Source organism: Taeniopygia guttata, chromosome 6 (assembly GCF_048771995.1).
Source record: "Taeniopygia guttata chromosome 6, bTaeGut7.mat, whole genome shotgun sequence".
NCBI classification, from domain to species: Eukaryota; Metazoa; Chordata; class Aves; order Passeriformes; family Estrildidae; genus Taeniopygia; species Taeniopygia guttata.
In genome coordinates this window covers 10,727,299-10,749,029 of record NC_133031.1, presented here as the reverse complement: position 1 = coordinate 10,749,029, position 21,731 = coordinate 10,727,299, and the positions used below count along the sequence as shown (strand labels likewise).

General features: G+C 36.1%; 1 protein-coding gene across 10 annotated transcripts in view; it reads right to left on the bottom strand.

The window, feature by feature from the left end:
- Nucleotides 1-21,731, bottom strand: part of SHLD2 (shieldin complex subunit 2) — a 34,710-nt gene that overhangs the window by 12,568 nt on the left and 411 nt on the right. Inside the window, exons 2-7 of one of the 10 annotated variants that reach the window (XM_072931431.1) lie at nt 15,524-15,631; nt 12,976-13,154; nt 12,196-12,460; nt 10,805-10,895; nt 3,929-4,083; nt 472-2,904 (exon numbers count right to left, since the gene is read on the bottom strand). In XM_072931431.1, the coding sequence (XP_072787532.1) occupies nt 472-1,975 (1,504 nt within the window). In that variant the 5' untranslated portion in view covers nt 1,976-2,904; nt 3,929-4,083; nt 10,805-10,895; ... (1 more) ...; nt 12,976-13,154; nt 15,524-15,631. The other 9 variants (XM_072931428.1, XM_072931432.1, XM_072931430.1 and 6 more) reach the window with 9 other exon arrangements.

Below are 21,731 nucleotides of genomic sequence, written 5' to 3'. Positions count from 1 at the left end.
TTTCTTATTTTTCTTGACTATATAACCATCTTACATGCAGATGTGTAAGGCACAGGGTTTGAAAGAGATCACTTGGAAACACTGAAATTTTTAAATCTACCAACACAATTTACAAAGAGGTAGTAAAATTTTCTCATTAGTTTGATGTAATTCTTAAATTTATTAGCCTCCTAGCAGACACTGCTTAGGTCTGGTTTGTAGTAGCACTTGTACTTTTCAGGAACAACTGTTTTAAAACACTGTCACCTTACAAAATATCCTGACTCTCCATGATTGTGTCTGAGGGCAAACTTCCATGGAATAGTCAATGTTCCACTGGCAGGATGACTGAGAATTCAAATGATGTAAGTGACGTAAGAAAGCAACTTAAAAATGCTTAGCTAAAGTTCCAAATTACTTGTTACATTTTTCTACTTTAAACAGGCATTTTTAAGATCCATATTTTAAAAAGGCAACCAGAAGAACTCTCACCTGTAAGCAGTACGATATCCCCAGGGAACACAGTGAGGGACCAAAATGCAGCACCACGCCACAGCACCACCTTCCTCTCAGTTTCTGACTGGTCAATAACAACAATTGTTGCTACAGGAACTTTACAGGAAGATTTTGGTTCCGTCTTCTTCTGTATTTCTTTGATATGACAAGGATGTACAACTGTGACCAAAATATTGTACTTTTGATTTTTGCTGCAGCAATTCTTAAGCAGTGATAGTTTCTTTTGGAATTTCTTGAACTCTGCCATCCTGTCTGGATCCACTCTCACCCCAGAACCAGGTGGAGAAGAATTCAGTTTAGCTCTCTTAGATTTCAGTTGTCTTTTAAATGCTGAGTGAGAAAGATGAAAGGAATCTTCATGTTTGCGGGGTCTTTTAGAAGAGTTCTTGTGAGAACTGTTTCCTTGAGAGCACAGTATTCCAGAGCTCAATGGCTCAATATGGATTTCATTTACAAGTTGCTCAGGAGGAACAATAAGTTCTTGAAACTTTTCTGCATTTTCCTGGGCACTTTCTTCCTGTTTTGTAGCTTTAATGGAAACATTTTCCCCATCATCCTCAGAACTGAAAAGTTCAAGAGAACTTGCATCCTCTTCCTCATATTCATTTTCAGTCACATTAGTAGTACATGTTCCAACACCAGAATCACATTGGAAGTGATCATACTGTCCTTCTTCAGTTTTTTTGCCTGCTTCTATTTCTGATAGTTTTACAATACTTTCCTGCATCTCATTCTGTGCAAAAACAGCCACCTGACTCAAAGTCACCACACTACGAAATTCAGTGTCTGCTGACACTGCAAAATCTACGGAGTCATTTGGTTCTTCTGGTTTGGACTCCTGACCTTTTTGGGAAAATGTATCCTTACATTGACTTAGATGTTCATGATGCTCACTTCTGTGAGCTGCCTGAAGTCCCACAGACTGCAGATGGATCCTGACCTGCTCAGTGCTGGCAACCAAAGCAGAAATGTCAGAGCTGTTAACTTCTGAAGGGTGGGCTTTTCTCTCAGTGAGCTCTGGGCAGCAGGCACCTGATGGTTTCTCCAGCCCAGCTGATTCTGCACAGCCCTGGGGCAGGTCTTGATGTGCAGCCTGATTTACATCTGCAGGTGTAAATCTATCTTTGGATCCTTGACAATCAGAGCGAGTTAAACCTGTGCTGTTTTTAGGCGTGCTGGTACAAGGTAGTGCCACAGGGGCAGGAGATGTCGACTCCTTTCCTGGATTTGCCATGCCCCTGCCCTGCTGAGTGCTGTCCCCACTGGCAGGGGCTCCTGGGGGTGTGCAGCTCTGTGCCTGGGGCAGCGGGGAGGCAGCAGCAGCCCCGAGCTGTCCCCAAACAAACCCACGGCTCTCACACCAACAGCGCAGCTCCCTCCATGCCTCACCCCTGCGGGCTGAGCTTGGCTCTGACCCCCCCAGTGGGCTCGGAATACTGGGTGCTCCCACAAAAATATGGATTTGAGGTCTTTTTGACATTTTTGACTGCTGTGTAAGTTTGACTTTAAATAATGTGGTTTATGCAATAAGCACAATAATAAATATTAGCAAATGCAAAAAAAAAGGATTTTACTTTTTCTTTTCAATTTTAAAAATACCTAAAATTCATGAGAGTATTTCATTGTTTAACTGGTAAATACACTACTTAACTACTTAAAGGCTATAAAAATAGATGTACAAAATCTAAAAAAGGGAAATTATTTCAGAAATACTTAACATTTATTTCTGTCAAATTTGCACAGAAAAATAAATTTACATCAACACCTAGTTCCTGATTCTGATATATGAAAACACATTATAATGAAGTTAAAATTAAGTTTAATTATAGACCTATTTGTCTTCATTTACTATTGCTAATTAAACAGTCAAATGTGACTTCACTATTCAGTACTTTATTTTAACTCATCTAAAATAAATGTAAGAAATATTCACAGCATAGTTAGGAGATCATTTAATCTCCCAGAAAATTACAGTTTCAAGTAAATGGTTAAAAGTTTGCGAAAAATGCAATATTTTACATGCTGTTTTGGCATGAAACTAGTGTTTCAGGCTATTACTGATAAATAATAATTATTTAATAACCACTAAGAGGTCAGTAAAGCTCAAGCAGGTGATTTAGGATTTGCTTTAATTCATTTATCTAGTATCAAACTACTCAAGAAATTACTAGCTTTTCTAGATAATTAAAAATAAGTCCACTTACACAGCACACAAAAAGATGACCTTTTATTTTTTTAAATTTCTGCTGTATAATTATAATTTTAATATATGCAGAAACAGCTATAACTATTCCCTAAAATGCTGATTAGAGCTACTTGTTTTGGGAATGCTGTTGCTAATAGAAGTTGCTTCAATATGCAATTCTGCAGATGTAGAGAACACCAGAAAAAATTCAAGAGCTAATCCAGCTGTAAATAGAAGGAAAAGACCATTAAAACAAATGCAGCATTGAAAAAATAGGCAATTTTTTCATTTAGCACTAATTAAGTTAGTAACCATTTTCTTAACAACCCCACTAGGGGTCAATAAATCTGCACATTCATAAGGCTCATTGTAACATGGAAAAAACAAACACGCCAGAATCTCTGGTATATCATTGCTGTCACTAGAAAAGCAATATACAATCACTAAAATTAGATAGGGCAAAATACAAAGAAGCTAAAAATCCAGTAACTGGTATTGTTCACTTTTATCCTCATAATAAAATAAATGCCATTTAAAATATTGGAGTATCCAAACTTCTGCAGTTGTACATTTAAATTTAGTCCCAGAAAATGGTAACTCTTAAAGGACAATACCCAAAGCTGTGAAAGCTTTAAGTTATATACAGAATGGAAATATATAAATAACCAGAATAGAATTTACAGTCAACACTAAAGTAGTGGATCAGTTAAGAGAAAGACTAAGCAAAGTGATAGTGAGGTTGAATCCCTAAAGAAGTGATGTTAGTAAGTTTTATAGACAAAAGGCTATAATACATGATATAAAAAGTTTAGTAACAGCTCTGTGAAAAATAGAAAATATTACTATCAGTTCAAATGAACTTAGTAAATGTCCAGTTATATAGTAATTTATCAACTCCTCATTTTAAGTATTGCTTGTTGACATGCTTAAAGGTATACAAGTTACACAAAAAATCAGAAAGTTTTCCTTAACTTTCCAATTCTGTAACTTCTCTAGACTTAGGATTTGCTTTCCTGATTCAAATTTTGCAGTGCCAGTACATTAAAGCTAGGCTGGATGGGGCCCTGAGCAACTTGGTCTAGTGAAACATGCCCATGGCACAGGGTTTGGTACTTGATGGTTTTTAAGAGCCTTTCCCACCTGAGCTGTTCTATGATTCTACGATCACACCAAAGGAATTGAATATTGCTGCTATTTAATGAATGTTTGAAATGAAAGTATAGCTTATATTTTCAAAAAATGAATTACCTTAGGAATGGTAAACAACCTCTGCCAACTTTCTGATTCGTGCAATAGGTCCACTACTAAATGACATATTTGGCAATTTCCAAGTGACTTTTTGGGTCAAAGATGTCAAACTCCTTCCTGTACTAGGAATCATCAGTACCTAAAATCATTTAAGTCTGTAAATAAGAAAGAAAAAAAAAAGTTTACCTAAATTCTCTGTATGCAAAAGTGTTTACAGGATCATCGCTTTGCTGCTTTAGAACAGAATTATTACTCACTTCATGAGTTTTGTTAGTGAAGTCCTACACCTTGTTATAAATAAAAGTCTGAAAGAACAACTCACTACAGATTTTAAAAGGTGAGCAAAAAAACTATCAATTATTTTAGTAAAATTCTACTGCCATGAAAAAAATCTATTTTTTACTGTAGTTAAATTATCTGTGGGCAGACAGTGGGTTAACTAACTACACAAAAGATAACAGGAGCTAAAACTCATGAAGATACAACTGAAACCTGAATGCACAGATCCATTATACCCGTTAATTATTACACCATTTCCTAATTTGTGGAAAGGTGCTCTATTCTGAGTAGCCAATGAAAGCCAAGCTTTTTATCTCTGAAATGGTCAGAGTCTGATTGACGGGTCAATGATCTATTAAAAAACAGCAACTACATCAGCAAGTTTTACATTTGCAAGGCACTGCAACTGAGGTTTAATATACAGAAATATATTATGCTACATAGTGTATTTCCTCCAATCTAAACAGTAACACAGAAATTCCAAATTTAAAGGTTTTTAAAATGAATCGTCATTAACAGATTGTTAATATTTCGTGATTTGCTGCACATAGAACAAAATTATTTGCTGCACATAGAACAAAAATAGATTTAAAAATCCTATTCCCTCTAGAAACGTTCTGATGCTACATACATGACCTTAAAGTATCCCGAAAAATACTCATCAACTTTATTCCATCTTTTTCTGCTCATTAATAGTATTCACTCACCATGATAATCATTAAGCATTATGCCAAGGTAATTTAAGAGGGTGACACAGCTTCAGATTCCTATAATTCCTGAATATTCACAGTAGCCACATGGCTAAATCTGTTTTGAGAAGTTACAGCCAAATAGTCTCATCAAGTCTTTACTTAAGCCCTGAACACTAAAAGTAAACCATGCTAATTCAACCTCCAGTTAAGAGTCTATGTCTGTTACACACTACAAAGTTTCAAACTAGAAATAAAAGCACAGAAGACAGCAATGCATCAGAAGACAAAGAACTAATATAATGCAAAAGCATACTTTTCCCTCTAGAAACACTAAAATTTTAGGAAACAAACAGTGTACTCTTTTAACTTCCTGCTTTGATTTGCTGCAGCTTGAAGAAAACATTGTATTGTCCTTTACCTGCTGAAAAGCTGGCCCAGTAAGTAACAAATATATAAAGCAGGATATTCCTTAAATTCTAAATTTTGACTTCTGTTTTGGTGTTTACCCTCCCTTATTCACATATGTGACTTTATACTCCTCCTACATGTAGTATAAAAAATTAAAGGATTGATTCATCTACCTTACAACAGAGGAAACTGAATTATTCATAGCCATCTTCAGAGTATTTTGTTTCAGTTCAATTCAAGCAGTAGGGTTATTTGGCTGGGCTTTTCTTTTTTCAACAACTCTATCCATGTGATAGTGGAGTAGAAAATCTACTAAGACAGTTGCTCACCAAATGGAAACCAGAAAAACTTCTTGATGCAGAATGCTGATTGCATCACAGGAAACTCTGCTGGCACTTTCACCATGCTGCTGAAATCTCCCTCCAAAATTCAACCTGATCTTTTTAAAAAGCCATGTACTGCTGCTGTACAGTAACTTTGAAAAAAGAAACAGCAAGCAGTGTAGTAACAGTTTCATACACTTAGAAACTGAAACAACTCTGGAATGAAGCGATGAACACATTACACATTTGCTTGCAACTTGTGCCAGAAAAAGAAGGGTGATCCTTCTGTCAACAACTCCTGCTGGCACTGCAAGTGGATCAATGTAACAGCAACAACACCTATCTACTAAATCAATAAGCTTGGTCCAAATACATACTGAGAGAAACACAATGGAAAATAAAAACTGACAGAAGAACTCAAGCTAAGCACCTTGTAGCTGAAGCAAACTTGCTCTACATCAGAGTGAGGGATGTATCATGTGGGCTTAAAAGAAGATTATATGTGTAAGTGAATGGCAGCTCAAGGAGATTTATGTGGCTTTCAGTGGCCAAGGCTGGTGGGACCTAACAAGAACTCAAGGGAACGCAGATGTGGGAGAACATACATGCACACATGGACAAGAGGGGAAATGAACAGGATAGGTCTTATTTCTGTCATCTATGGTTTGGTTATTGTTACAATCACCAAATACCTTTTATCTGAATTTTAATACAAGGTTTCAGGCAAAGACTGTCCATAACTGACCTGTCTAACCAAATGCAATTTTGCCCAGGATGATTATTTAGCTCACATAATAACACCATGTTAGCACATGGAATGCTGTGCACAGAGGCTGCTGTCAACCAGACCTGGTGGTACAGCAAGAACCCTGCTAGTTTACATCAAAACTGATGAAAATCACAAACCTTCATGTGCCTACAGCAGTATCTGTAATCTGTAATACTTCTAATTGAGGCACTTAGGTTATTATTGACCATAAAATAATTTCTATTAGTACTTACTATTGAAGTTAAATAGCAGCAATACTAAAGTAGTGGATTCCATTCAGTATTTTAGTTCTTCTCACTGGCTATCACCAGAGTACTGCAATACCATTTGGACTCAAGATAGGTACAGCTGGTTTACAAATACATAAAACCTGTATTCAGCAATACATAGCCATAAAACATGAGGTATCCATTTTTTTTTCCATTTTTGGAGCACTTGCAGTAACAAGATGATTTTTAGAATACAGAACACCTATGGTTTAGGTAACACAATAGAGACCTTCCTAAATATTCCTGCAGCAGCAGGGAAATAATTTAAACCAGAAATCAATGTTCTAAGCTTTCAATAGCCTGACACTGTAAAAAATGTTAAATCAAAATACTGAGTAAGGTAAGTTGTTCTTCATAACTATTACTGAACTACTAATATATAAAAAAAAGACAAGCAATCAAATGGCATTGCTATTGCTAATATTTAATGGGTACCTACTTGCCTGCAGAACCAGGGCCTGTGGTTTCTAAAGTTGTGTTCTAGAAGAAAATTTCCCTGGATTTGAAATGAGGGCATGTCTTCTGTAAATACAAGCTTGGATCATATAAAAATTGCATCTACCGAGCAGTTGCATCAGCCATTTTATTTTACCATTATTATTTTTTGGAACCAAACTACACAAACATTTGAACACTGATAATACACTTCCAATTCAGCCACTGAGATAGTCTTTATCGTGTTTGAAAATTGGAGTAAGGGTAGTAGGCTTTTGTGATTAACTTGATAATTCTTTCCTCACAGCCTTTGTGTCTTTCAAATTGGCCCCATAAGTAAATCCTATTTATTGATTTTTGTTTTGCAATACACAAAAACATATAATTAAGGAGATATGAGCATCCAGTAGCTGCTACAAACAAAAGAAGTCAAAAGTTCTAGAGAACACTGACATTTTGAGTAGAAAAGAAAGATATATTAAAAGTTCAAAGATACACAAATGTGATATGCACATTTAATTGAAGAACACTCATTCTCCAAACCCTTGAGAACTATTTAAACAACTGAACTACTATACCTTTTGTCAAGAAAGATATTGTTCCATATACTTCAGCATATTAAAATACCTCACAATCTTAGAATGGCATCATTGTGGCTTTTTTTTAGAAAAACTATTTAGTTTGCAGAAAATTTTCTACAGGTATCATTACCAATGAAAATCTATGTTGGGACTGAAACCTGATAAACAGAGGTGGATAAAGCAGTAAAGGACCAAAGATGAAAGCAAGGTAACTGGTCAAAGAAACATCCTAACAGCCTTATCTCCATCAGACTAACTGCTGGCAGATTTGACTTATTAGGACCAGAAGATAAATAAATAAACAAATAAGAAATATTTATAATACAAAGCCACAAATATTATTTTCTGATCTTTACAAAAGTTTTACTCAAAAAAGATGAAGCTTTTAGAAGTATAATGAAAACCCAGATGCTGACTGCACATTCACAGTCAAAAATGGGATATTGTCACTGTTTTGAACAACAGCCATAGGTAACACTGTCCTTTTGCTTCTGTACTTTGGGAGACAGAGTATTGAAAAGGTGTAATTCTTAAGTTTACTGTGTAAAGTAATCTACTTTATTTTATTTCCATGTAAGTAATCTACTAATGCCAAGAAAATGTCTTTCATTCCCCACAAATGGTTAAGATAGCAACAGACTTTAATAGAAGCTGCACTTCCTCTTGCCTTCAAGAGAAGTGGGATACTTCTCATTTGTCAGCATCACAAAATAATTCAAGTTCACTGTCTGTCAACTAAAAAAATCAGTCACTCACTCCAAGAAGTCATATTGGAGCACACAAGTCATCACTACATAAAGTCATTTTCCAAGGCTTTTCAAAACTACAAGCTACACAAGGAGCTCCAGAAGAAGCCAGGTGGCACATGAGCCCATAAGACACCTTTAGACCAATAGCTCAATCATGACTTCATTTACTTCATCCTGTTTATACAGGATCCCTCCAGAACAGCAAACATTTAACCTTCTCAAAACATACATCGCAGCAAATACTTTTTGTCAGGACTAAACCTATGGCAATAGGTCTACCTAATTCCCTCCCCATGCCAAGCCACATTGTGCGCATTTTATCTGTTCCTCTAGTGTGCAGCTACATCCTTTATGTGGTATCATTAGTGTTCTGTGAGGTTCAAAGGAGCTGGCAATCCAATCCAGTCAATAGCTGATCTCCCCAGTACTTTCGTATCTCAGGAAGACGAAAGCTGGCTTTACACATTTCTATAGATCCAGTGTCTCAGAAGAAAAGTTCAAATGCATGCTTTGGATGTGAGCATTGTAATTTAAACAAAACTCTTGAGAGATGTTAACTACATGTTAGTATGACAGTAATAACTTTTATATCTGAATCTAGCATTTCAGTTCTTTAAAAGGCAAAGGATTTTCAAGATTATGTCAATATTCCCTTTTGCACACACCCCAAGAATGCACTTCAGCTGTAAGTGGAAAGGATTTGCTCTTCTATCTATAAGTCGAGAGGTTTAAGATTTTTTAAGAGATAAAGCTCCCTTAAGGAAACATAACCTTCAGACTTGGGCCAAACTCTCTGTACACTGGTGAACAGCATTACAAAGATCACTGATGGTTCACTGCCCACACTTGCTCCTTGTTGTGGCCACAGAAGGAACACAGATACCAACTTCTCTGCAGAACTGCATGAATGTCAAACACTCTTTCGTGGCTATGCCAGTAGGTAGTAAAGTTGTTAATTTACTAGGGCGCTGCAGGAAACCAAGACAAAAAATTCAGATTATTTTAAGTGAATGAGAACTACAGTGAATCTTCTGGAAACAAAACAGTTTCCAAGTCTTTTGGCATTTACCTAGGAAAAATTTAAGATACAATAAATAAAGAAAATTAGCATTAGCTTTTCAATATATAAGCCTTTACATTTCAATGGTTTAGAGGGATGTTAGTTTAGCAAACTGGTTAAGCTTTAACAGGGAACAGGTGACACTGAGTAACCATCAACATAGCTGACTGAGCCAAAGGTGCCTTTTAGATGCAAATTTCCTTATTTCAAAGAGGCACCTTTTCTCTCAGACTTTAGGACAGCAATGCATTTTTACTATTTATTAAAAGTAATTTGACTAATTATACTTCAGAAAATTGTGGATGACAATTTCTATCCTACCGTGCCCCAAAAAACTAAAGGAAATCATCACAATTGAACAAAATGTGAATGAAGTATACTAATTAAATGGCAGAAACACTGATTTGGCCTGTACCCCTTTCCATGGTAATTCAGTTGTCTGAAAACACCTCAAATAAAATAAAAAAACTTGAGGTATGATGTAACAAGTCATCCTGGATCTCCCTCTATGACTGTTCTAAGTCATAGTGTGTAGCAGCAGGGCACAGCAGCATAACCACTGCTAAAAACCTTCTTGTACCTTTGTTCTCAAAGTACATCATTTTCTTCACTGTTTTTGTTTGAGCCAATACCTCAATTATTATCTGTACTGTGCTATTATTGCTGTTTACCTTCACTCAGCTGCCTTTGATTCAGTAACTTTTATAAATGTTTTTATTACTTGCAGTATTATGTAGTTGTGCCCCTGAAACTTTGTTTAACTACCAAAGCTCCTAAAGTATGAAGAGTTAAAGATAGAAACTAAAGAGATTTATCTATTTATTCATTTGTCTTCATGCAGAAGCTGCTCCATGATGAAGTAAAACTATAAATTGCTTCTTTCTGCAATATAATGCACAGAGAGTAGAGATTATAAAGAAATGGTCACCTCACAATTTAATGCCTTCTGTATTGGAACTGCAATCATGCTTGCAAATGCAGTTGTTTTTTTTCTGTCTGCCAGGTGTTACAAGTTCTATACTTGATTTTCACTAGAACAGAAACAACAGGACTGATGTATACAAGGCCAATATTGACTACTAGTATATTAGCATATTCTTTATCCAGAAAACCATTTGAGCTGCTATACAAAGCTAAAATCATAAGTCTTCAAAACATTTTTGAAAAACACTAGCAGGAAGTTTTCACATAGAACAGAAGCAACAGTGCCAGTGTTAGAAATCTATCTTTTTAACAGGATTTCCATTTAATGCCCCAATACACAAATGAGTCTGGTACTAAGGTAGCTCTGAAGAGTGTTTTGTAACCCACCCTTATTCCATGTCAAGTGACATCATTTACAGAAAGACAGCTACAGCTCCGTGTGCTTTAGTGCCACACACATGCACCTGAATTTTACATTCTGTAAAAAACATGAAAGATCAAAATTAGAGGTGAAGAAACACAAGGAATTTGCAATGTATTCCATATCAAAGTACTCTTTGTATCTAGCTAATGATTTGAGTACCTCCAGGTTTAACTTGCTTGTGTAAGGAAGCACATGGAATATAAATTAGCAGCTTTGGTAGTAGTGAGCATATGACAGGAAATGAATACATATATATTGGTTTCCCTTCCAATAAATTTCACATTAAAACCTATTTATATGAGCTTACTTTAAAAGATTTCAAAATCAGCAGATAAAGCAGAAAACCCAAAGATTTATTACACTAAACATGTGGTCCATTATCTTTCTCTGGAGATTAGTAATCTCTGGAAACCAGAGATACGGGAATTCAAGAGGCAGTACAGTTTGTTCTGTCTTGGCTAACGTTCTGAATTACCTGACATTGCATTACAAGAACTACACCTATGTTAACATTACATTTTATAGTAAAACTTTATCTTGCAGGTCAAACTAACATATCAACTGAATGAGTGCCAGTTTAGGAGCCATGTGCTCATAAAAAACATTAAGTGAGGCATGGCAGCAGTTCATGTTAACTGTTATGAAACACTGGAGCACAAGAGAAATTTGAGACAAATAAAAGACATAAAACTAAACCACTAAGACATCATAGTTGTCAGCAGAAATCTAAAAAGCAGCAAATGGGGATTTAGTTTATATGATGGAAACCTGATTAAAAAACAATTGAAGGCATCTTTTCAAAAATAAAAGTGGGATTCATTTAGTAAATACAAGGTATTCAGACACAAGTGAGAATCAAAATATTAACATACTTCTCTCAACAGGAATTTTATGAGATTACAATATATAAACAATATGTTATGAGCTTCAGCTGCCAACAGGAAACTGAACAGCCTGATCACAGTGAGAAAAATAATTAGTGATGGGTATTGGTGGAAAGTTTCACAAAATGAGCAAGTGCAAGAATTTGATTTGATGAAGCTGGAAAGAAGAACATCCAAAACAATGTCCACTTAAATTGCATTCCTCATTAAAAAAGGCAAATATAGAAGAGGGAAGAGGTAACATAGTAAGAATTAAGAACTGTTCAATCATAGTGTGTAGTTTTTAATTCCTTCATATGTTATGATGTTACTTGTCACTTCTTTCTATACGGCAAACAAGTAAGTTTTACTTTGTCAGCTCTGAAGGAAGTAAAAATTCCAATCCCAAATGGGAAGCACCTGACAAGTCCCTTTACCTATGCTGATCCCTTTAACTTGGGAAACACAGTGTTTAAAAAATGAGCACTTACATGTTATATCCAGGGAAGTTTAAAGGATAAAGTTCTGATCCTGGAAGCTATTCTATGCAGTTCCTTTCTCCAGTCAGCTTAAAGTGACAAAGTGTTTAGTGGGCATCTCAGCTTTCCTGGAGCATGCAAACACGGAGAAGGAAGCTGTCCATCAGCAGCATTCTCTACTGCTTAGCATTGCAAAGCCACTTACACTGTACTGCTGGATAGAACAGTGGTGTTATGCAAAGTTTCTCCTCTCCAAATGCAGCCCAGCTTCTTAAGACTATGAATATCAAAAAAAATGAAAGCCCCTTAAAAAATGTCCTGACTCACATTTACCTTTCAAGAATGAAAATTCCACTCCTGCAGCCAATATCAGTATTACAGAAAGATGTGGGGAAACTTTACCCAAATAGGTCAAACTCTATTATTTCAAACTCTCAATAACTCATCCTATATAAATCAAAATTCAAAATTCAGTTTAGCAGGAACTGAAGCTTTTTCAATGTAGAAGTTAACTAGGCTTTTCCACATTACATTGGTTTTCCAGTCTAGTTCCAGGCTCCATGACAGAAATTTGCCACCACGCTTCACATTAATAAGAGTACTCATGTTACTTCAAGAGTAGTTCTAGCCCATTATTCTAAAAATTAAATAGTGACTTTTCAGCTCGGGAACTAGATGTCAAGAGCAGAACTACTGGCAGAAAGCTTGCAACTGATCTTTAGGATAAGTACTGCTTTACAAGCATTGATGCAATGAGGGTTTGAGTTTACTGTAGGAATGAAAATCTCACACCTGAGAAGTCAGAGCTCTGCCTCCTGGGGCTCCTTTGCTGGACACGGCAAGGCCAGGGAACAGCCCAACTGCAAAATCTCTGCTCCCAACAGGTCCTTCAGAATTAGCAATCCATGCAGTTACAGAGCTAATAAAGTCACCTTCCTCCATATTATCTCAATTTTATGCTCTTTTACGATCTAGGGTGGAAAAACAGAAAACAAAAACAAGTCTAAGTTCAAGAAACCACATTGCTTTAAACAATCAGTATCAACAAGTTGATCTGATACTCTCAGCAAAAAAAAGCACAATCATATCTACACTGGCATATTCCCAAAGAACTCACGCCAATCCCAGTATTTATTTTCTTTACTTATTGAGTAATTCCACCTCACTTAGCATTTCAGAAATTTTTCTAACCAAATACAGCCACAGGTCAAATTATATTACCTACTCTTCACCTGCCACCATGCAATTCACTGGATGAAGACTCGCTGAAAGACTGACTTCTTTTCAGATATATTAAATATACAGTATGAAAACAATTGAAATTAAATATTCTGGCAAAACATAAATGTAATGTATTTGACAAACATTCCTTTTATCCAAGCTAACCCATTAAAGTAGCTTATGGATGAAGCCATGGATAGAACTTGTTATTCCAAGAGAATATCTGCTCATTCCTCTATTACTAATTTCTCTGGATTCCTTTAGTTCAACAGAAGCTGCAAAAGCTTACATCATTTATATTTTTCATCATCTTCAGCATAAAATTAATGAACTGTAGTTCCATTAGACCTCACTATTTCTGTTCCTAGGAATGAGTAAATTGAACATGCTCTGAAAATGATAAAGTTTCAAGAAAATAAGACTTTACTTATCACTTTGGAAAGTAACCAAAGACTTTCCTATATTTCTTGAAGAAAATCGAGTCTGATAGGACAGAAACTGTATGAGTTTATTAGAAAAGCAAATTCTAGGAGTTTCTCCTTAAGAATACATACTGCCCATACTCCATAACTTCTGGTCTATATTCATTCAGATATGAGGACACTATAAGTTTGTACAATCTGCTCAGTTCCAAGCAATACTTAAGGTATTTGTCCTCCCCATATTTTTAAAATGTTGGGAATAGATTATCATCTGTGGTTTTTTTGGTTTTTTTTTTTTATGGGAACTGAGGCAATGAAAGGTTTAAGTAATGTACTTTTGCTTGCACAACACATTCAACCACATGTAGAACTCACTGAGTGAATCTTACATACTCATACCTTAAACATTGCACTGCCATTCCCCAGTGCATAATCCTTCACCTTTTTTATAATATACAAAACTACCCTTTTCACCTCAGCTTTTCACCCTACCTCTTGAATTTTAACAGTCATCATTCTTGGTTATATCGTTTCTATATCTACAATTCCCTCTTCCTGCAATATGAGATTTATTGTCCTCCTCTGCTTTTATTCCTTGAGGTCTCAGATGCTGGTTTACAAGCACAAAATAATCAAATGACTCAAAGTCAGGATTAACACAGGGCATCTGATGTAACTATTTTTTTTGTTTAGTTCCTCAGCCTCATACATTATTTGAAGGAAGTTCTCTTTTACCTTGTATTGTACAGAACTCACCCACACAATCACACCTTAGTTTTCAAAATGTTAAGAATTACTTTAAGTCCTGAGGCAGTGCCCTATATTCTGTTGTGACTTCAGGACTCACTCTGGGAGAAAAAAGGTGAGTGTTTCACCACATAACAGACTTTTTTTTCTTTAAGTTAACAGGCCCATTAACTTTAACTTGCACAACCTTCACTGAATTAGCCATCTAATAAACAAGAATAAATTGCACCTAAAACTGAGCAACATTATTGGACTTGCACTACAAGCATGAGTTCAGTGTAGGTGAGGGGTAAAGTATTTAGGGAGAACAGAACAGTGAAGGAGAGTGGTTTCTAACTCCATCCTTCACCTATTCATCTATTATTTTGAGGTTTTTGGTCACATGAGGAAGAAGCTCAATTTCTGCTTAGGCAGCCCAATGTGACATTGATGTAAATGCCACAATGATAATGCAACCTTAAAACCTGAGGTGAACATATTAGCATCCTCTATCAAGAAAGCTGACCTCTAATGATAACTGAACAATCTAAAAGCATTCATTATTTAGATTGCCATTTAGTGTTCCTTTACTAAAGAAAAACAGCAGGCTTATGTGAAAACCGATAAGACAAAAGAAACCAGGATAAACTTTTACGACTTCCATAGTGATTTTAACTCATTTAGTCAGAAGACCACAATATACTAGCCCTTCTGAAACCAGAAAATCTCTTACTAATGATATGCAGAGACCACACCTTTCCAGTAGTTCAAAATAAGCTTACTTTCAACCTACTGCCTTCCAAAGGAAAAAAACAGAAGAGATGAAGTAGAACAGGTAAGTTAGACATTACCTTGCCAACACTGAGAAAATTAGACACTAAATAATAATCAAGAAAAACTTGATACAGTGTTTTCAAAAATTGTTCCAATGTGCCCAAGAAGGGAAAATTTAATTAAAACAGAAATATTACCTTTTCTGATCTATTTTCTCATTCTGAGATTCCTCTGGGATGAGCTATACAACAGTGATTTTGTGCTGGATCTCTACATGCAGGGGGCACCACGAACAATCCTGAAGTCTGTGAAAGATGACCAAGAAAAGCTATCACATATACACTTTTACATCTAGCATAACCTGCTATTCCTCACCCCTGCCAAGAAATCCATGATGTGTTGAACAATACCAGCCAATGTACTCCTGGTGTTTTCTGATAATACCAATTTCAATTACACCAACAAACTTGAATGTTAATTCTTAATGCTTTGTATCTGGGCTTCACCCGCCAACATATTTCAAAGAAGATTTAAGCACTAAAACATATTTTAACTATCTTGATTTCCATAACCACTCTTCCAAAGTGAAAGAAGCTAAAGTTGATTTTGTTAATAGAAATGCAAACAAAAGCACTACAGGAGACTAGTATTCTCTAGTTCATAAGAGCTTTAATGTTTGTTATTTAAACAATACATACTATGTTTATGTCAACAACTTCTGACTGCCAATTGAGTATTAAAGCAAGAAAAAAACGGTTTGCAGCCTCTGATGCTGTGATTCCAGGCTGGAAAGATTTTGGGTATAATTTTCAGCCAGACAGCCAAGGACACCAAGAGTTGCAAAAAAGATCCATTTCAATTGTAAATGTTACTTTCAAGCAATTCTTATTTTACTCCTGGCAAACCACTTTCTACTATCTGTTATTTGCTATGTTAACTGAAGTAGACAGGAATTTTCTTAAAAACATGATTTCTAGGAAATAAACTGACTAAAGTACCTTATTTTCTCCCTAACCTTATTCAAGAGAACAAAGCTGGAATGCTCATAGCGCATCTGTGGAAGATTTATGCCTGTATACCTATCAGCTTTCCCTACCAGCTTTTTCATCAGCTAATTTCAAACACACTTAACAGCAAGATAAGAATCACAAATATTTGAGGATTCCTTAACTATATCACGCCCTCTTTTGTCTTTTAAACTAGAAATGAGGAAATACCAATCAAAAGCTACAGATTATGGCACAATGACACAAACCAGCTGCTTACACAGATTTGCACTGACAAAGGAATTGAGAAAGGAGAAGCCTTCACACTGACTTCACACTGACAAAAGCCTCTATCATGAACAGCCATGTTGATGGAAAGGTCACTGAAATCAGATTAATTTGTTACTGACCTCAGCAAGCTTTCGGTCAGACCTGCAGACTTCAGAGAGAATTACTTTCTGTTCTACCCATCTGAAAACCACAAGTGGTGTTACAGGGATAAAAGTCACTAAAAAGCATGTAACTAACGTTCATCAGTTAGATTATCTGCTAACACTCCTATTATCAGTATACTGATAGTAACAGCACTGAAACATGGTACTCAGAATTTCTGTGTATCTATAGACTGCCTGACCAAGAGATGACAGCATCAGCTCCTCTATACATGAAGAACTTTTTACATCTGCTCTGTCACAGAGCTGAAGTAACCAGTTGGCAACATCAGTCATCCTGCTCAGCCACTATATAAACAGATGGAGACAGAAGGTCTTTAAAGCTAACAAACATAAGCACAATCACTTTTCATGGCAATTACAAATATTTACTGATGAAGTGGTTTTCATCATTAAGTATTCAGTATTTCGATTTCTGCAGCAGATTTATTAACAAGTGAAGAGTTCAGAAAACTGCTCTGAACCACTTACTGAGAATTTTCCCAATTCCTCTACGAATGAGGAATCCCCATCAAACGCGCATCCTAAATAATGTGCTAATAGACCTATTACGAGAATTTCTGGAAATGTAAAGAAGAACAAAATCTTATGTTTGATTAAATAATAAATGTAAACATAAATTTGCTCAGCTACAGATTATTTTTGTAGCAATGCCTCAAGTGAAAAAACAAGACTCTCTAGCCTAGTCCCTACTAGGCTAAACCCAGAACTTCCTAATTTACTTGCACAATTTTGAGTTTCACTCCCTACTTTTACAGTGCTATAGACAAGTAAAAACATTACTATTTACAAATGAAGAAAACTATCATAGCTCATTACTTGAACTTAGCAGTCAGAAAAAGCTTCAATTTAATGCAAATAATCAAACAATCAGACCACAGGTAAGATGCTTAGGTAAGCATCTCATTAATAACAAATTATTAAAAGGTTTAAAGTCTGTATCTCAAATGGAAATATTATGAATACCTCTTCCCTAATTTTGCAACATTGCATCAAGTACATCTCAAATTTGCAGCATAGCAAATTAACTTCTGCATCCTGCCTGGGAAACCACCGAATTCAGGTTCTTCTTTATCAAGGCAAAAGGAGTAAATGAAGAAAACCTAAGTCTGCTCTCCAGATCTGTTATGGCTCAACTGAAGCTGAAGCTATTTAGAGAGAAAAGGCTCAAACCAATAGACCTCAATACTGGTATCTTATGCTATCAGTAAAAAGGCTTTTAATAAGCTTTGGTCTCTGATTGGTTGTAAACAGATGACTGAAATGAAGATTTCTAGTCAAGCATTCACTTGGTAAAAATGCTCATATAGACAGACCCAAATTAATGGAATCTTCTGGGATTCACCTAATTCATGTGCTCCCTGTGGCAGCACCTTACAGGGACAGCCCTCCAGCAACAGCAAAGCCAGAGAATTGCTCCTGCACACATCCTGGTTCATTCCTGTTACATCATGTACTGGCTAGGCATAAAAAGGGAAGACTATAATCAAGAAATATGGCACTTAGAGTGCAACAATTAACTCAGAAACTTGGAATTAAAATTAAGATCAGATTACATTAATTATTCCTTCGACCTTTTAATCTGCAGTATATTTGCTTCATTTAAAAATACATCTTTGAAAGAACAAAGACTGAATGCTGGTACATTCTCCCGCAGATAAAGAAATTGCCATCTCTATTTTCACATCCTATGCCAAAACCAATTAGACATGAAGTTTTTACTTTAAAACATTGGGAAGGTGGAAAATAAAACCCACAAACTTGAGAACATCTCAACTTAAAGATCTGGAAAATAATTAGACTTCTATTTGCTACTATCTTAGTGCATTTCCCCCCAATATGCAGGCAGATCCCATGCAGAAGGATTTCTGTCAAGTCCTACACATTTGCTGCTCATCTCCATCATCTCCATTTAACACAAACACACAGGATTTTAGCCAGGAGGTGTGTGAATAGTACTGCACTTAACATTCCTGTCAGATTCATATCCTCCCATTCACCCAGCAACTATTATGCAACTGTCCAGAGATCTGGCAGGCAGTTTCTGCAGCAGTTTGGGGTAAGAAAATAACCCCAGCTCTCACCTATTTAATTACACCACCAAGGTCTACATAAAGCAGTACAACATAACATTTAAGCCCAAGAAAAATAGGGGTTTTTTTTTGCAATTTCTGGTGTAATGAGGAAGGGAAACATAAATGCTCATACAGGCAATTCAAAGGCAAACAACTTGCTTCAATTGTTACTTGGAATTTATCTCAATCAATTCTTTAAGCAAAGAGTAAGAACTATCAAGTGCTTAAACTGGTATGCTTCACAACTTAAAATGAAATTTTCTGTAATTCCATCTGCAGTTCATTTCAAAAGCAATTTGTCTTCCCAGAAAACAGTTTACCACAGTAATTAATTGGTCCTTTGTACAGATCAACTTTCCTTCTCAGTGTGTTGCCTAATGGAGGCTCAAACTCTGCACTGGAGGCAGCCCCAGGGTTACCCTGGATTTGGAGGGCTCAGGCAGACAAGGGCAGAGTTATCCAGAGCCCTGGGAGGATCCCTGATTTGCAGCTTCTCTGCTCCTTCTACTCTGCTGTGGTCAGCTGGTAAGAAGACTGGGATGTGAACCAGGAATAGCTATTCCAGTTTCTGAGGGAATTCAGCATCAGTACACCCTGGGAATTTTTTTAGCTCAAATAGCTAGTACTTCAACTAATGAATGCATTAAAGCAGGAAGTATTTAATTCACTTCAAATAATAAATTGATTAAAGCAGGAAGTATTTGATTCTTAGATCCCTTTCTCGATAAAATTTTAAGATCCAACACAGTCAATTACTACACCTACTATGAAATTGTTAATATACACCTTAAACCAGCAGATTGCTTTAGGAAGGCACAATACAGTGTTCATTATTGTTCCTGTCTATAATAAAAATAATCTGTTAAAATTTATATACAAGGTATTTTAAAACCAGCTTACAAGTAATTAAATCAAGTTGTCTCCCTGAGTTATACTTCACAGATTTTAAATAGAAACTGATACCTGTCATGTACATACAGTTGAAAGTGACCTTGCTGCAAAGTCCATGAATAATACAGACAGTTTCTACCACACAGGTATTGAGTTTTCTCTACTTATCTCTCTTCAGATGTAGTCCAAGACCAAAACTTCGTATGAAATGAATGAAGTCAGTGAAACTTCTGATTGTGAAAACAAAAAGTTATCTTTTAATCCACCCCAGCAATTTTGATTTTACTGATGCTAGACAAATATGAAGCTTCTAATGGCACCCAACATGGTATATGAGAGTAAAGAAGATACAGTTCCTCTTTTATTATTGCAATTACCACTTTCATGCCTGCTAGAACTCATTCTGAAGCATGCCATTTTTAGTTTCCTCTGGCAAACTGATTTTGATTCAACTGCTCACTGCTTAGCACGTAAGAATTCTGGAACGAGGAACACAGATAGTGTCATAACTCCTGCCTCCAGAAAGGATTTGAATCAAACAGAAATTTGGTACAGACCTGCTGAGTTTGGTTAACTGCCTGTAAACTGTAAACATAATTTCAGTCAAAAAAACGTGCCAAATAAAACTCCCTACTTATCTCTTACAGTGTTTAAAGACTAAGAAATTTAACATGCTGATTTCGTTATTCTCAGCATTCAACACAAAAATATTTTGCCAAATTCCAATCTTGTTTAGAAAGGAGGGTGGGTATGGTAGAGCCATTGCTTCAAACACAACTGTGTGACCGAGCCTCTGGAGAGAGCCATGTGCTTCTCATTGTCATGTCCCATGCTCAGTCTCTAATACATCCAAAAACGTGTACTACAAACAGGCTGATACTGCAAGCAGCTGGTAATTGAGTGTGCTCACAAATCAGAGAGAACACAGCTGAAAGCAGGATAGGAGCTAAGCACATTAACCTTAACTTCTAATTCTACATGCTTGAGCAAACTGGCTAATCACATTCTTCATTTAACCTCTGTGTTTGTGCAATGATATTCCAACCTACAGAACAAGGTGGAAATAACTACCTGATAAGGACTAATTGCCACAATACCCCTCATCACCTTCTTTCCTATGCATTTACAAAATTTAAGAACTTGTACAGAAATTGAGCTCTAGCTAACGAAAACATGCAGATGACTGAAATCAAGTAGTAGCTCAAAGCTGATACAACCACTGAGAACACTGCAATTCTGTGAACTGAAAATGAACACCAAAATAGAAGTCTTCCATAAACCACCAAGACTATGGACAAAAAAACAAATCAGTAAGCTTGTGTCTGAAGTCCTGTGTGAACATCCAAAAAACAAACTGGCCTAAGAACCAGCTCCTTTCTTGCTTTTCTTCCCCTCTATCACTATCAAGGATCTTTGTTCTCTAGACTACAATTACAAACCATCTTCACTACAGATAAAAACCAGCCTCATTAGTGGTCCTTAAGAGAACTTCTTCAGATACTTAGGACAGAGAGCAATACTAAATCAAGATAAAAATAGAGCATCAATTGCCTGAAGAGTTTATGTGAGTTAAAGAATCTGTGACTAATCTCCCTGCTGACAAATACACACAAAATTTAAACTACTTTCCCACAAGCCTTGTAGCACAGCCCATAGTGGTTAGAGAGATTCCCACAGCGATAAAGCAACTTCCTGGTTATTCCTGTTTTAGGGGCATTGGTCTCCCACAAGCCTAAAAAGAAGCAAATACACTCTGTGTTTTCCAATTAGCAGCCCAAACCGCCACTTAAGTCTTCTAAAATAAATTTAGTTCAATAGTACAGCACACTCTCTCTTTCATGCTCTGAAACAGTTTACAGAAATATTCTTAAGAGATGTTGTCTGAGCTACATTAACAAAATGTACTTGAACGGAGCAAGACCCAGTAAAATGAAAAAGAGTCGAGCAGACAAGGTAGGTAAATCTCAAGGTCTTTTCCAAGCTCAGGGATCTAACGGTTCT